Source organism: Mus musculus, chromosome 10 (assembly GCF_000001635.26).
Source record: "Mus musculus strain C57BL/6J chromosome 10, GRCm38.p6 C57BL/6J".
NCBI classification, from domain to species: Eukaryota; Metazoa; Chordata; class Mammalia; order Rodentia; family Muridae; genus Mus; species Mus musculus.
The window spans coordinates 27181184-27198232 of NC_000076.6; the positions used below are offsets into that span (position 1 = coordinate 27181184).

The 17049-nt window shown below is 37.9% G+C and overlaps 1 protein-coding gene across 5 annotated transcripts in view; it reads right to left on the reverse strand.

Moving 5' to 3' along the window:
* The window catches only part of Lama2 (laminin, alpha 2), a 635907-nt gene that overhangs the window by 199899 nt on the left and 418959 nt on the right, over positions 1-17049 (reverse strand). For all 5 annotated transcript variants that reach the window (XM_017313815.1, XM_011243134.1, XM_011243135.1 and 2 more), the window contains exons 22-28: positions 16115-16251; positions 9302-9538; positions 7941-8084; positions 7078-7257; positions 6785-6973; positions 6563-6696; positions 3201-3318 (exon numbers count right to left, since the gene is read on the reverse strand). In XM_017313815.1, coding sequence (XP_017169304.1) covers positions 3201-3318; positions 6563-6696; positions 6785-6973; positions 7078-7257; positions 7941-8084; positions 9302-9538; positions 16115-16251 — 1139 coding nt within the window. The remainder of the gene's footprint in view (positions 1-3200; positions 3319-6562; positions 6697-6784; positions 6974-7077; positions 7258-7940; positions 8085-9301; positions 9539-16114; positions 16252-17049) is intronic.

Consider the following 17049-nt stretch of genomic DNA (forward strand, 5'->3'; position numbering starts at 1 on the left):
CTTCTGATTATCTAGTGAGTATATATTGGGGACTTAAAATTTACTTTGCTCACACTGTGAGGTTTTGATTGACCCAATAGATTCCAGTTCAACTCCGATCCAAGCAAATAGAACCTGGGAAGAGGTTTTGAGAGACTAGAACTCTCAAAATATCAACTAGGCATCATTATTAAACTTCTCATCTGTGATATCATTGCAGATGCAATATACACACTGCTGAAAAGTCATAAATAACCGTGTCTGTGTGTAACTGAAACTGATTATAGGTTTAGGTAATAATTGTATCCTAAGCTACTCTGGAAAAGTGGCTAAGTAGGGGGCTTCTGTAAACAAGTATGATGCAGAGAGAGCCTTTCATTTGACTTCTAAAAGAAATGTAGTTTCTATTTCAAATTATTGTGATCACAAATCATAGTAACTAGTTATTTCAAGGACAGGAAACTTTGCCGTTCAGAGCAATAGTGCCCCTCTAACAGGAGTGTTAGGCAAGAGTGTAGTATCCTTGTAACAGGCTACAGTTTAAATGGTAATACTTCTGTCTTCCTGAAATCTCATTCTGTCTAGAAATATGAAGTGATTAGCTTACCAAATGTAAATATCTGTAGGATTCTGCACACTTGGTAAAGGTGCTGTAAAGGAACCACTTTATGTATTCATAACCCAAAGCGTATGTTACTGGAACAGGGTGGATTATCTCAAAACTGTCCTTAGCTCTTGCTTTGATGATTAGATTTTATGCTTGGGTAATTACCCTTTAGAATCAAAATGAATTATAAATAAGATGTACAATGGATTAGAGGCAGCAGAGTGTGGAAAACATGTCAGGTGTCTTATTATGAGAGATCAGCTTCTATCTCCATAATCTCTCCACTAAGTCCTCGCTGTGATGGGTGTCTGTAAACAGGAGCATGAGAAGAACTCACATGACACAGACAAAGCTGTTAATTCTCACACTTACGTGGGCACATTCTAGGTATTTCCCATTTACCTTCATTCACATTTGTTTAATTTGTGCTAATTCATATTTTCACATAATGGTAAGTCGTAAAACTCAATGCTAAAGTATGTTTTAGTCTTATTATAAATCCTATAAATAACAAAACAAACATATAATATGAAATTTGTGGAGAAATGCAGATTATACTAAAATAATTTCATAATTTTCCAATATTTTGTTGAAATACAGAGAGTTGTATTAAATAAGAGGAGAGAAATGTAGATGTAATATCTTTCTTCTCAAGCTACATTAAGGTTAAGCTCGACTCTGAATATTTTCTATAGGAAAATTACATTATCAAGTCAGAAATTTCAGAACTTCCCTCTTATAGTTTGGATAACTACATAACAATAACCATTTATAAAATAATGAGACCTGGGGCAGTTGAAGGATTTGGCTAAGTTCATACAGTTTTCCAGCAGTGTAACCAGACAATGAAACCAAATTCCTTTTCTCTAAAAGGAGTTTGTCCTCTCTGCTTCTGGCTCTCATGTGTATGAAATGTTAGCCCATTTGTATGTGTGCATTGCCTCATTTCCAGCCTCATACTGAGGATGTTTGAAAGGCATATATAAACATAATGTTTGTATTGTGTAAAAATGCATGCACAAGGGAACTATTACTTAATAAAGAGATGGGTTATTTGATTGTTTATGAGACTCAAGTGTGCATATTACAATGAATATCTCCTTTTGAACAGGCAATGGAGGCATTGAAGGCATTTCAGTCACCCCATGAAGTTGTCCTTTGAACATTGTGGAGCCATACAGTGGTCGCTGAGCTAGCAGCACTGCGTTTGAGGTACAATTTTCTTCCATGCATTCTCATTTATATTCATCCTTGAGGTGATTCAATAGATTAAAAACCTGGGGCTCAGCGATAAGTCAGCAAAAGTGTCTGAAGTGGTTGAGTGAGATAGGAGTCACAACTTTATTTATTTATTTAATTTATATGTATATGCATGCCACAAGAAGTGTGTGGAGATCAGAGGGCAACTTGTGGGAGTTTCTTCTCTCCTTCCACCATGTGGGTCTTGGAAATTTCAGCAAGTCAAGGGTGTAAGGCTTGGCAGCAAGGGCTTTTGCCCACAGAGCCATTTCACCAGCCCCAATTCAAATTTCAGGGTACGCTTTAGCTTTGGCCTGAAGCCATGCATGCCATTCTCACGAAAACTTCCAAAATCCCAATTACAAAGTTGTCAGATTAAACTATATTAAAAATATCAGCACATGAACCTATAATTAGTGCATGAGTCATAGTATCATCTAACAAGTGACAGAGACCACAAACTAGTGGCATGTGTGTTAGGTTCACAGCTTATATAATCATCATAAGAGTCTTAACCTGTAGTAGGAGGAAACATCAGTGACATACAACCTCATGCGAAGGGCACCAATTAGTGACCAGTGAGACAGAACTTGGGATACAGTAGATTCCAGAAAACTCTTTAAAGTTAGGAATTTGTAGAATGGCAGATTATGGAATACCACTAGTTACTCAGGCTTGAGTATTTATCATGTCTAACTTCTAGAGGTTTAGAAATCTATGCAGGGTATCAGCCCTAGCCCTGAAAACAAGTAGCCCTAGTAATTGATGAAGTTGAGGTTCAAATTCAGCCCAGTTCCTTATCTCTCCCAACTTCCCAATATTGTAGTATTACTTTTACAAATTAATATTTGTAGACATTGATTAGACTACCAGAAGGTATTCAGAGGAGTATCCTAGGAGTGAAAAGAATGATTTTAAAACTGTGATGACTGAATAATGGTAGCACTGTGGAAACAATTTCATGTCCTTTTGGGAAGATTATATTGAATGAAACAGCCTGCTATTTAGTGGACACATTTTGTCTTTTCTATATAAAAATCAGGCTCAAACCAGATAAAATGATATCTCATAATTGCTACAGTTTAAGTGCCTTAACTGCTCAGAAATGGTGCCAAAAAGATAGATGGGGTATACAGACCAGCCATTTGAGACATGCTCACCCCTGGCTGTGACATATCTTTACAAATCTTTTAATTAAGTATTTAAGATTCTTTACAAACTAACAATGACAATAACATATGGCTAATATGCATGACTGAACATTAAATAGACTGAGAGTACACATGGAAATCAAGGGCCGAGGAAGTTTGAGAAGGACTTCCATGTGGCTCTGGAAGGGAGCTGAGCGCAAGCGACTTCATAGCAGCTAGCTTACCTCACAAGACAAGCCAGAATAGCCAGGAGGGCAATCGCATCTTTCTATCAAGTGTGCTGGTGGGCTCCCTGCTAATACATGTCCTGGTTCGGCTACTTCCATGGAGATTTCAGAAATGCTACAAAGAATGCAAGCAGAGTTAATGAACACATGAGCAGATACAGCCTCCAAGAACCACTCAAGGCTTAAGGAAAACCCCCTCAGATTTCTGCCAGTCGGAGGTAAATTCTTTTGTTTGCTTGTTTTCAATGAACCAAAATACATCTGTTTATCTAGATAACATGAAATTACATATTGTAGAAAGGGGGCCATCACTCTAATAACTACGCTGTTTTGAAGCTGCTTAAATTCCAGGTGCTCAGTTGCCTTATCTGATTACTGCATTTTTTCCCCCTCTCAGACTAAGGTTATCTATTAGGAAAATGTCCCCATAAATCCTAAGGAGTTTACTAAATTGGATGTCTGCTGTCCTGTTGAGAAGTTATTATAAAGATTTTTAACCCCCTCCCAGTTTTCAAAATGTAAGTAGCTTCATGCAGACATGGCCAATCAATTAGACATTTATATTCTTTCAAACAGGCAACACAAGGTGACTCTCTCTTAGAATGTATCCTGTCCTCACAAGTGAAATTGCTTTTAATTTACTACTGTCTTTCTATGGAGCCTCTGGGTGTCCTTTTAGAACTTGGGAAACTCTCCTAGAAAACAATGCCAGGCATGATCTACACTGATCTTCAATAGAATAAAGAGCCTTCCAAATTAATATTTTATTAGCTTTATTAAATAAATCCTTCAAGTGACTTAGTATTGGTGGGAAAGCCCTTATGGTCAGAAAAAATCTAGTCTCAGTGAACTGTCTGATACCTTTTTCATTAATTTGAAATTATGCATTAAAATATATGCAGTCCATAAACCCAGACTATTTCATGACTGACTAACTGCAACATGAGAATGTTCTGCAAATAAACTTTTAAGTGAGACACTGAATAATTTTGCTTCCATAAAAGGCACCTCCAATAGCTTAAGGAGGTTGAATCATAAGCTTTATAACAAGCGTAGGTAAGTTTTATTAAATTATGAATTCACATGCTGATTTCACAACATTGTGGTGCGCGAGCCCTTACAAAACCAATTTGGGGCTAAAACGCAGGTTTTTCTTTCCTCTCCTTAGAGCAGCATAGTGGTAGTAAGGGTCGCATAGAACTTTAAGCAGCAGCTCCTCTCTGATAAGAACACCTTCGCTCTTCTGCACTCTGTGGACTGTGATGCAAGAGGCAAAACTCCTGCGTGTTTGACCAGTCTTCTCTCCACTGAAACCTCCAGGAGGACCCGACACTACTGTTAGAAGATACAAGCATCGTTTTGCCTTCCTTCTCTTGTGCACACAATCATATGAGAGAGCGGGGTTTAAAGAATCAAGAGACTCTTAAACAGTGGCAACAATAGATACTCTGCTGTGAATAATGTTTCTCTGGTGATGAGAGGAGCTCACATGTAGATGAAAGGGTAGAGAGGCATAAGGATAGAAATGCAAGCAATGGCTTCACTTGTTTCTGGATATGGCCTCCATTTAAATGAATACTAGACACTAGAAGTTACTACATACGTAACTCAAACTTAAACTCTCTTTCTGATACCGCTGTAGTTTATGTAACGATAAAGAGGTTGGGCTATGTCTTACTCGGGGGTTATTTTAACTCTGTCATGTTTTCCCTGTCTTAAATACACAAGTGCTGGTGATGTATCTGCCTTACTTGCTTTCCTGGTGAACATACAACTTGAGTTTTCATAGGGTTTACAAAAATTGATGTGTAGTGAAAAATGAAAACAAGAGTTGTCCCAGAAGTAACACTGATGACATGTTCTGTGAGCTATCAAATTCTTAGGGTAGTCTGTAAGAACCTGCAAAGTAGTCCACTTGTATACCCAATATGTAGGCCAGCTTTGGTTTCTATTACAAATGTATTTTGCTTTTCTAAACTAATTAGCAATATATATGACAGTGGTTTTTTTTTGTTTGTTTCTTTTTGTTTTGTTTTGTTTTAGTACATGTTTTTCTGTACTGAAAAACATGATAAAGAACCCAAAGGAATATAAACGAGAAGGTGAGTTCTAGCTCATGATTAACTCTTTCACTGAAACCCCCTTCATCTATCTAGTGAGCAACACGAATCTTCTATTAGACAACAATGAGTTCTATGTAAGATTGTGTGTGTGCTTAGCACAGTATGAATATCTGATGTAAAGAAATTTTTAGATTCATTAATTTGACTATGAGAGGCTTAATCTTTATTTTCATTTGTTGTAAGACGATTTTACGAACATATATGGACTCCATGTTTTTCCTGAACACAGAAGGATATAGGACATAAAAGAGACATTGAATTACTGAGTAAATTAACACATTTGGCCTCTGCAGTAAGAAACTTACTTAGATCTGTGTCAGTTCTCCTTTCGTCTCTTTGTATGATGCCTTCTGCTTGTGAAGAGTCTCCCGGAGCCTCCATCAGTCTCTTCATTCTATGTAGTTTATTCTATTTTCTCTAATTACCACCTTTACCATAATCTATATACATGCTCACATTGTATTCCAGTGAGACAAACATCCCTTGATTTTATCACTGGGTCTTCCCATCATTCTGTGACCAGAGTCTTGGGAAACAGTGTTCATATTTTCAATATTACATTTTTTTTCTCATTCATTCTTTAAAAACTTGAGACCATTTCTGACTAAAGCCCTCGGTGAATGTTGATGTTGAAAATGGTACCAGTGTGGCCCCAAGTGCCATTGTCAATGACCCATGTATTAATTAACCTGTCTAATTACCTTTTTTTTGAATATTCCCAGTTTCACTTCCTTGATGTCACATATGTTCCATCGTCTCATCTGTGCTTGGTTTTATTCACTATGATTTTGAATCAATGTGCATGATGATCTCCAGAGTAAATACACATACATGTTTCAGTGGCATGGACACATGAGCATGATCAAGGATGGAGGAGACTGGACTAACTTGACCTTCTCCATTCCCCTTCATGCTTCAAGGTTATTTTCTCAACAATGTTATAGCAGACTTACATTAAAGTTACCTATCTCTAGTCTATAGTTATGTGCTATCCTGAACTTTCTCCTGGTGTATTTAACTCACCATGACTAATGTAAGTAAGAATATTGTTTTTACGTCATTTATTTTGAGGGTAAACAATGATCTTCTTCTATCAAGTGAGTGGAAGCCTTCTTTGGCTTGTCTTCTGTCACCTCTGTCACAAATCAATCGGTTCTTGATTTCTTCTCTAGTGTCTTCTTGACCAGCCCTATAGACCCTAGAATAATAATTTGAGTATTTTTCATTATACTTTACCGGCTTTGTCTCACAACGTTTCCATAAGTAGCCTTGATAAGGATATAGTGAATATCATATAGTATATCCAAGAAGTCTTCACGGGTCACAGTTCTACTGATTCGAGGATCATCACCATAATATTTCCATTCTTTCTGTAAATGAGAACCAAAAACACCATGGTGACAGAACTGAATGACAAACCATTAGTATATCTTTGCACCAAACAACTACCAACTTTACCTCTGTCATTTCTATTTCATGCCGTGTCAACTGGCCAATGAGAGGGGCAGCCATGTGTCTGGTAATAATTCTAGCATGAGTAGGAGTTCCACCTCGAATGATAACTTGAGGTTTATATGTGGCAAAGCCTGTCTCATCCCGAGCCTCAAAATAGATGGCATACTTGAGTTTGCCACCATAAGCCATCAACTGAAAAGAAAAAATAGAATAGAGATGATGAGGTAAACTTCTAAGGACCTGACTCCTAAATCATGTTTTCTTTGGTTCACTTGTAAATTCAGGGTTATTTTTACCTTTTTCCCTTCAAATTGTTGTGGGAGTTTCCAGTAAAAAGGTTCCAAATGGAGCTCTTGCCTGACTTCATCCATCTTTGCAACAATCTCTGGTTTCTGGAAAGCAATGCCTTTGGTAGTCGTGTGCTGCAGGGCCTCATCCACCAGAGGTAGAATGGTCTGTTCATCACTCAAAGTCACCTGCACAAGGTTAAATTTCAGTAGGAGAGGAATGTGAGTCTTTGGGTCCTTCTTTTAAAGCTGGGTATGGAGTACACGCCTATCTGACTTTCTGTCCCTACTTTGGTAGGTTGTCCCAGAAAATGAACTGAGACATGGTTGGCGAGAGCAGTAGGAAGTAATTGCTTTGAAATGAGTTGCACAATGAAACTCATACTCTCTGAAAAACGCAATGCTTTTTCACTAACAAAAGTGAAAATTAAATTCTGGGAAAACAAAGGGAAATTAAAGTCAAAATAAGCAGGATGCCATCCAGACCATGTACAGTGAGTGCATCCTATGGCTGGTTGGAAGGTGAGCAACAGGTTCTGGTTTACAGGGCTGCATTGGATGCCAGCAGTCACCTGTCTGTGCCTCCTCCCCCAGGATGTAATAGCTTCCAGCTACCACAACGCTTCCTCCTAGCTGCCACTTGCAATTTTCTTATCAGAAGCAACTGAACAATTTTCTAGAAAGAATTTTCAAGAGGCATTTATGCCAACTGCCTAATGGCACACATAGAACCTTTAGCATTTCTGAGTGCACACAGGAGACGGGGTTACTTAAATGTTTTGCTGTTTGCTACTACCCCTCAGGGCCCGACTAAATGATTCCTGAAGGAAGGAGCATCACACCATTACATGGCTCGGTGGCTTCTTACTCACCCACGTACGGATCAGCCCCTTTGCTTCAGAGCATTGACTAGTAACTCCAAAGCAGTAGCAGCTGCTGCAGCCAAGTGGGTTCTTGGCATCTAGTCCAAATTTGCCAGGCCGGCACCTGTCACAGTGGACGCCTTCCACATTCACCTGAAGAAAGAAGAGGGCCCTTCAGGGTTCATTGTAATTGTTATAGGAGAAATCAACTTAAGAATAGGGAACAGAAACACATTTCTTTTTCACTAATGAAAACCGAACAGATGAATGAAGAATGTGCTACTTATGTATATCTTAAGTGCTATTTTGAGTTCACAGCCCCGTCAGGATCTCCTGGGAGTTTAGAAGGTACCTGGTTCCTAAATGCATCTGTTTCTGAGGGCATTGTATTCTGTTTGTGAGGGCTAAGCTGTGCATTTCCTACAACTTTGTTGTGAGCAATACAATTTTCAAAAGCAAACGAAACCTATGATTCCTACCTACAAAACCCCTGAAATTCAATGTTTATATATTTGCTCTACTAGTACATAGTTTCTCTAATATAATGCATATGCAACATGAGGGAAATATAACATATGGCCGTAATAGAGTGTGTATGTATGGAGCATAATAATCTCCTTAATTAGGATCTTCTACATAGAGGCTATTTTCTTAAATTCAAGGTCATGGTAACTAGGGCTTGTTTACTGCCCAGGTTTCAAACTACTGTTTTCTATGGCATTTTTGGCATAGACTTTGTCTTGAAAAGCTATCTGTGACACTGTTTTAACCACATTTATCCTGGGATTGATTTTTTTTCAGGAATATATAAAGGACAAAAATGTCCCTCTTACCCATTTTAATTGGCTGCTTTTCTACGTTATTTCACAGTTTTAATGAGGGCTGAAATTTTCACATAGTTATCCACTGTTTGTAATGTCAGTGTTCACATGTGAAGAAATTTTACTGAATTTACATAGGAATAAATATGCTTTAGTGTGCAGTGGCTGCTGATTAACCGCAGGAGAAAGGGTTTATGATAAGCTTGGTTATCAGCTGTGGCTTTTCTCTGACTGTGCCTGAAAGACCCCACTGCCCACTGTGCAGACACTTCTTTAAGCAAGAACACTGAAGAAAAACAACTTCAGTCACAGTGGAACCTATACCCTATGTACTGACTGGAAACAGGGTTGCGTTTGGGTTAAATGTAGTTCTTAAAAAGTGGCATCTGTATGCCAATGAGCATACATCAAGAAAACCTGTGTCTGGCCATGAACATTTGCTTGCATTGCTTAGTGCGGCAAGAATAGAAAACAGTGAATAAAAGTAAAACTGAGTGATGGGGTGTCCAGTGATGGGGACTTTACGTGGAGCAGTCCAGACATCCATACCTTACAGCTGCACTGTCCAGTTTGATCACTACAGGAGCATTTCCTAGTCTCCAGATCACAAGTCGTGGCATCTGTCCCTGGAAGGAAGCAGTCACATAGAGTGCAGAGAGGATAGTTCCAGTGACCTCGGCTGCACTCTGAGCATTTCATACCAGAGAATTTTGGATGACAGCTGCACTGGCCCGTGTTTACATTGCACTGAGAAGCCAAGGACCCCACAGTGCTGCAGTTACAAACCTGTGGAAAGGAGAAAAGAAGCAAGTGCTGAGGCAACCGAATAGAAAACATTTTAAAACCTTAATCCTAACATTTCTATTCCACTATGCACATAATAAGGAACATATCTATTGTATCCTTTATAATGTTGAAATTTAGGACTTTGGGACACATTAGTGAACATAGCATTAAAAAGCTTACTGCATGTAGAAAAATGGATGATCATGTAGAAAAATGTAGAAATCACAATGCCATGTGACAAGAAAGAAAATGTAGGCTTTGATTTGTTGTTTTATTTTATTCTATTTTAAGTTGCATTGCTTATTTAGGGTGTGCACCAATGTGTGAATATATACGTGTGCCTGAGTGCTTGTGAGTTTGTACATGTTCCTGTAGGCGTGTATGGCAGAGGTCACCCTCAAGTGTCCTTCTTTAAGTTTTATCCATCTTATTTTCTGAGACACTGTCTATTACAGGAGCTTGGGTGTCACCAGCCAAGCTGTCTCTGTGGGTTCTAGGGGTGAAGGGTAGGGCCGCACGCTTGTTTGGCAAGCGCCATACTTACTAACCATCTCCTCAGCTCTGATAACAAACTGTTTTCCCGTCTCTTCATTGCTATGAAGTGAAGAGGCTGGAACAGGGATTGCCCTGGAGAGTTCTTAGGGCTAAGGAGATGGCTCAGTGGGCAGAAAGCAGTGCTAGCATACAGGCCTAAGGACCTAATCCTGCAAGGTGTGAAGAGAGAGCTGAGGCCATGCTCATGCTGTGACACATGTGTGCCTGTGTGTGTGTGTGTATGTGCACACACACACACGCTTAAAAAACAATCCTTAAAAAGTTATTTTATGCTAGCAATAATCACTGTGGTTATTAGTATATTACAAATATGCATGCTTTCTCCTTTTCCTTCTCTCTCTCTCTCTCTCTCTCTCTCTCTCTCTCTCTCTCTCTCTCTCTCTCTTTGTGGGGTGGAGGAGGATGTCTTTCCCTTTCCATTTATTGAATTACACTAGGTACAACATTAAAGCAAAAGGTATTGCATAGATCAATAAAAAAAAATCAACCAAATCCAAAAACAAACAACCCCTTTCTATATTGTATTCCTTCCTTCTGAATATAGGAGGAATTAACTTTAGTAGTTAAATTTAATTAAAATTGAAATATAAATAAGCTATCGAGAATTTGAGAATTGATTACGTGCCTGGAACTATATGAACATTTTTCACACTCTCAATCCCACTCGCCGACATTTCATTTTAATTTCACACAAATTCAGTAAAAAAAGCAGGACATTTTAGTCATGTGATAGCTAACACTTTTACAGTAGCAAAATGATGTGTCGAGACCTAGGCTTCACTTATACCAATCACTTATTAGGCATAGAGCCTAAGGCAGCTTAATTCATCTCCTCGTGCATCAGATCTTCCTGTGCTCAAGAAATGATGCAGTGGCCAACTCATAGGAATGCTGTGAGGATGTCCTGACTATCAAAGGAAGTCATTTCTGTTATACTCCACAAGTAATGAAAGAGAAGTTGTAAGAGATTTTCACACTTGCCCAGTCGCAGTTAAGTGGCAGGATAGAGATCTGGATAGGCCTGTTCTTCAGGAGGGTACAGAATAGTAAGAAACTAAAGAGGAAGCCAGATGTATCTTTCCCTAATTTAGAAGTGGGATGTAGGGATACTCAAGACTGCCCAATAGTAAAGCTAGACGTGGGCTTCCAACTCAACATAGTGCGTTGTTCATGGAGGGAGAGATGAGGCGAGAAGGAACAGTTTCTAACACAGAGAATAAACCACTGTCTTGCTGTGGTGACTAATCCTGGTTGTCAACTACATTACATCTTGAATCAAATAAAACCCAAGCTCTGGGCTCTCCTGTGAGGGGTTCTATTAGATTATTTAAAACAAGAAGACCCACCTTCACTTTGGGCTGTGCATTGTGGCAGCCTGCCTAAAAGGACATGGAAGAAGGAAGCTTTGCTTTTTGCCTGTTTGCAACTCTCTCATTCTCGAAAGCTCAACTATCCTGGTGCTGAGTTTCTTTGCTGGTATTAAAGCTAGATTTGTTGGCATTCTAATGTAGACTGTAGATGAACAGCTCTCCAGGAACTGGCCAGGACTCCAGGACCAGTGTGAGCTGTTGAGTCAGCGGCCTCATGGACAGAGAAACTATAGTATTCTCTGTTTTTTTTTTTTTTTTTGTGTGATGCAGCTATTGCTTGGATTACCTGGACTAAATCCTATAAGCCAACCTAATAAATACCCTTTTAATATAAATATATATTCATATTTACCCTGCAAGTTTTATCCTGTTGGAGAACCCTGATTAATACAATGACTTTCACATAACTAACTGTTAAAGAATATCAGATGTAGAATGAGCTTTCAAAATTAGCATGATTTAGTTATTCACCCCCCCCCCCCTTTTTTTTTTAAACCAATTTCACTTAGTATGTGTAGACTTGCTTAAAATAACCAGAAAGAAAATAATGATATGGTATGGAAACTATAATCATAGAGTAGATTTTTAAAAATTCCATAGAACATCCCTATTTTTAGATAACAAATATATGAAATGTCTTCTAACCAATTTGTTGTATACAATCAAGTAACAAGTTCTTGAAATGTTGCTTACAGTCCAAATAGACCTTAGGATGGGTCCAATTGTGAAGTTTATTTGAGAAGTTACTGTGGGAATAACTGAGATCATTAACTGTATGTTTAGATAGCACTATACCCAATGTCAAAATTAAATTAAAATCAAATACAATGTTTAATTAGCAAAAGAGGATTGATTCTCCTTTGCTCTATGAGTGAATGGTTGCAGGCTTGATTCTCCTACACAGGCAGCTGAAATGACATGGTTGCTCACCTCTTTGCACAGAGCAGTTCTCCATGGCAAAAAGAACAAGAGTCTCTAATTCTCAAATTAATTGTTTTTTTTTTTTACATAATAGTCACCCAAGTTGAATGTATGCTCATAAATAATTTCTAATAGCTACATGGGTTTTTATAAATCCTCCTAATAGAAAAATGTGCACTTACTCAGAAATTTAGATTTTTTTTAAAGCAATAGTTCAACATAATAAGATTCAAATGCGCCTTCAATCAATATAATGTTTATTCAGTGTTTATTCACTAAAGAATACCCCCAAATAACTTTTATAGACATGCAGGCATATCTCTGCTTGATTTATACACTGCCTATAAAGAATACGCTTTAATTTCAAGAATTTTACTATAAGTGTGGAGAGCAAACTCATGTGCATTCCCATGAGTTTTTATTTTTTAAAATAATTACAAGTAACAGAGTAGATACTTGGGTTTGACTTAAAAAAAGTCACTTAGAAACTTAGCCTGCTGTTCACACTCAACAAAATCTTTCATTTTTCAAAATGCAGCACTATAGAATTTCAAACGAAATAATACCACGAGAAGTAAGGAAATGAGCGTCCTGTCTACTGTTTGTGATTCCCAGTCACATATTGAAGCCAGATGTCTTAACTTAATGAAACACTTAGCAGTACTTTAATTCTTTTTGAGGTCAGGGTATTCTAGGCTAGTTAATGCTAAATTTTTACAAATTCTTTGAGAATTTTGAAAAAAAAATTATATTTTTATCGTATTCAGTCTTAATCCTCTGTCTGCTAACTCTTCCCAGACCTACTCTTTATGGTGTATTTTCTTTTTAGTTTTTAATTTTTTAAATAACCAATCAGCTCTAATTTGTGCTGATAATATGCTTTTGTTGTGGGCCAGCCGCCAGAGCATGAACAGCGTATGAGCAGTTGGACCTTAATAAAGCGCACACACACACACACACACACACACACACACACATCAACTTACCTACTTATTTTTAGAAACTAGTTCTGTGTTTAAGTCATTAAACCCTAACATTAAAACACAAGAAAACTGCATTTAGGCACTGAATAATAAAGCAACGAACTGTTATTTCTGAGAAAAGAGAAGAAACAAGGCTGGGAGTAGCTGCAGCTTCTAGGCTGTACCACTAGAGAGAAAGCTGACCAAGCAAAGGCCCAGCAGACAGTCTAACTGTCTGTACAAATGGCACTGGTTTTGAAAATCCAAAGAAGCTAACATTTGCAGGAGCAAGCATAATGTGCTGAGAATGGGAATTCTACATTGAGAACTCTAGAGCTGTGCAGAAGAATATGTGAAGCTGGGGTTGATAGGGGATGTGCACAGGAAAGAAATGACATCATGCTGGGAAAGCGAATCACTGAAGACATGTAGGAGGAAACACTTTAGACCTCACAGAAAACTTAAACGGTTTAATCACTCTGACTAGAACTTGGAAGAAACTCAACAAGGCTTTGGCTTATCAGAGCGTTGGAGGGAGGCTGATTCGCCCTAGGCTTAAGGTTTTGTAGCACCTTCCACAAGAAAATACATAAGCGAGACTCATAAAGGTCGAAATGGTCAGTGAATAAACAATGCTGGGTAAATCCCAACACTCTTTAAAAACAATACAACAAAACCTACAATAAGCTATATCTAAATACGCAGAAAATGCTGGGAATGAGAAATACAGCTGGAGGGTTTATAATAAGATCCATTCCTTGCTATAAAACTATAGTAATTAAGACACTGAAATATTCAGAAAATTAAATAAGGAAATAGAAAAGTCCAAAAACCATGAACATGAGACCAGTTTCTCTAAAAAAGGAATTAAGCTAATTCGATAGGAAGGGAGTCCTTTCAATAAATACTGTTGGAAAAATTAGACATTAAAAAAGTAAATTTAATTTCCTCACACTAGATAAAAATTGATAGTAAATGTAATATGTTGGATCTAAATTTAAGAGGTAAGATAAAATTATAAATCTTTGCAAAGAAAACAACAACAACCAAAAAAAGGAAATCTATAGATTTGGGCAAACAAATTGTTCCAAAGAAAAGTATAAGAAACTGGATCTAGAAAAGAAATGATACACTTGTTCACACATACAAAAATTAGATGAAGATACTAAGTACAGAGCTAGCTATATTCTCGGTTTATGTGTGTGCATGTTGTGTGTGTGTGTTAAAAAAACATATATTTACAATACACAAAGCTTTTATAATTAATTTTCATGGAACACATTCTCAGAAGGAAAGTGAGCGACAGATTTAACAACTTCTTAACAGAATGCATGTAAATGGCAAACAGTTGATTAAATAAGCAACCCAATGCCTACCATTGTTATGCATAAAGAATTGCAAAAGAGAAAAGCAGAGATACATAACAAACTAAATAATTAATATTAAAATAGAATTGGCTGTGTTGGCAAAGATATGGGGTATTCTTAAGAGAAATTAGAATTTAGGTTTTATGAATATACTGCTAACTCCCACACTAATGTTCATAGCAAAGTTACTAATGGATGCTCCAAACTGCCTATCAGTATAAACAAATTAACAGGATCCAGTAGAATATATAATGTATTGTTATTACTAAGCAACTAAATTGAACAAACTTTGGGTATATGCAATAGGATGGATAAACTACAAAAAGCGTAAGACTAAAGGACAGAAGACAAATCACATTCTCCTCAAGGTAAGACAAAACAAAATATAGAATATTATTCTATTTTCATAAAGGTGAGAAAATCTGTAAGCTACACTATTAAAACAATGCAGTGGTACCAGGAGGTGTGAAGGCCAGCTGATTTTTAGCCCAGAAACTTAGGATAGCGAGATATAAGGTACAATTTGCAAAACACATGAAACTGAAGAAGAACGAAGACCAAAGTATGGACACTTTGCCCCTTCTTAGAATTGGAAACAATCACCCATGGAAGGAGTTACAGAGACAAAGTTTGGAGCTGATACAAAAGGATGGACCATCTAGAGACTGGCATATCCAGGGATCCGTCCCATAATTAGCCTCCAAACGATGACACCATTGCATATACTAGCAAGCGTTTGTTGCAAGGACCGTGATATAGCTGTCTCTTGTGAGACTATGCCGGGGCCTAGCAAACACAGAAGTGGATGCTCACAGTCAACTATTGGATGGATCACAGGGCCCCCAATGGAGGAGCTAGAGAAAGTATCCAAGGAACTAAAGAGATCTGCAACCCTGTAGGTGCAACATTATGAACTAACCAGTACCCTGGAGCTCTTGACTCTAGCTGCATATGTATCAAAAGATGGCCTAGTCAGCCATCACTGGAAAGAGATGCCCATTGGACATGCAAACTTTATATGCCCCAGTCCAGGGGAATGCCAGGGCCAAAAAATGGGAATGGGTGGGTAGGGGAGTGGGGGGAAAGGGTGTGGGGGACTTTTGGGATAGCATTGGAAATGTAATTGAGGAAAATACGTAATAAAAAAAAGAATGAGAAAGTTGTTTGGGGTTTTATTATAGATTTATTTGTCCTTTTCCTTCTATTTTTCTAAGTATCATAAATTCAACAAGTAAATGTCTCTGTCATAGTAAAGTTAAAAAAAATAATGACCTGTGTCTTTAAGATAGTCTTTGATAATTCTGTTATTTGGTGAGGTGATATTGGTTTGAAATACACAGTTACAGACCTCAGCTGAATGAAAACTACAAGAAAGTATTCAGACGATAATGACCCACTTACCTTACAGCCGGTGACAATGCTGTGACCCCAGGTGTTGGGAAGACACTCAGAACACTTTTCTCCAGTGGTATTGGGTGGGCAAATGCATTGGCCAGTTTTTGGGTCACAGTTGTTGCCCAGATGAGAACAGTCACAAGCTTCACAAGATAAAAGAGGGAAAGCAAAGATGAATCAAAGGCAAAATTTGATATAAAATGCCAAGTTCTTAATGTGTTGATTTGCTCCTTTCTATTTTTAATACCATGTCTAAGGATCCATGAGGATGTGAGGTGCCTACCTTGCTATTCGTACCATGGTATAGTATGTTTCACAAAAGTGTCCCATCAATAAATGTTCCATTTTGTTTTGTAATTTCAAACTTTTAGCACTTTCTGTTTCTCTATAAAGTAAGCAATGTGGCCAAATTCCCTCTTATCCATCTTTTATGTAGATACTATGAAATATAATGTTCTTTATCATAGATTTATTGATTTGTAGAAGCTGATAGTTCTTTAATTAGAACAACTGCCAGGAGCCTCTCGGCCTGGAGAGGGTAGTGGTTTGGGGCAGAGTAGGACTCTGGTGTAGCTTTAAAGTCTCGGGTCTCAGGACATTCTAGCTCTCTAACTATACTGATGTGCTGATGATAACTTCTGAAAAGTACTAAAAAACCTGTTCTTGCTCTTTCTAAGGGTAAAAAGCTCTGGCTTAGGCGATTGACACCTGTAGCCTAACAGTGGGGGATTAAATAATGTGGCCTTTGTTCTAGCTCAGTAGGAACTGTACAGCTCTTTCAGCCTGCTAGTCTGGAGGTTGCAGGAAATAAAAGGGACACTCTGAAAAGAGATTACAGCATTTATTACTAAATGCTGTTAAAAGTTTTTTGGGGAAAGCTATCTAAGAAACAAGGGAAAGCAGAAATATCCTAAGCGGGGCAAGGGAAAAATTCCTTTTTG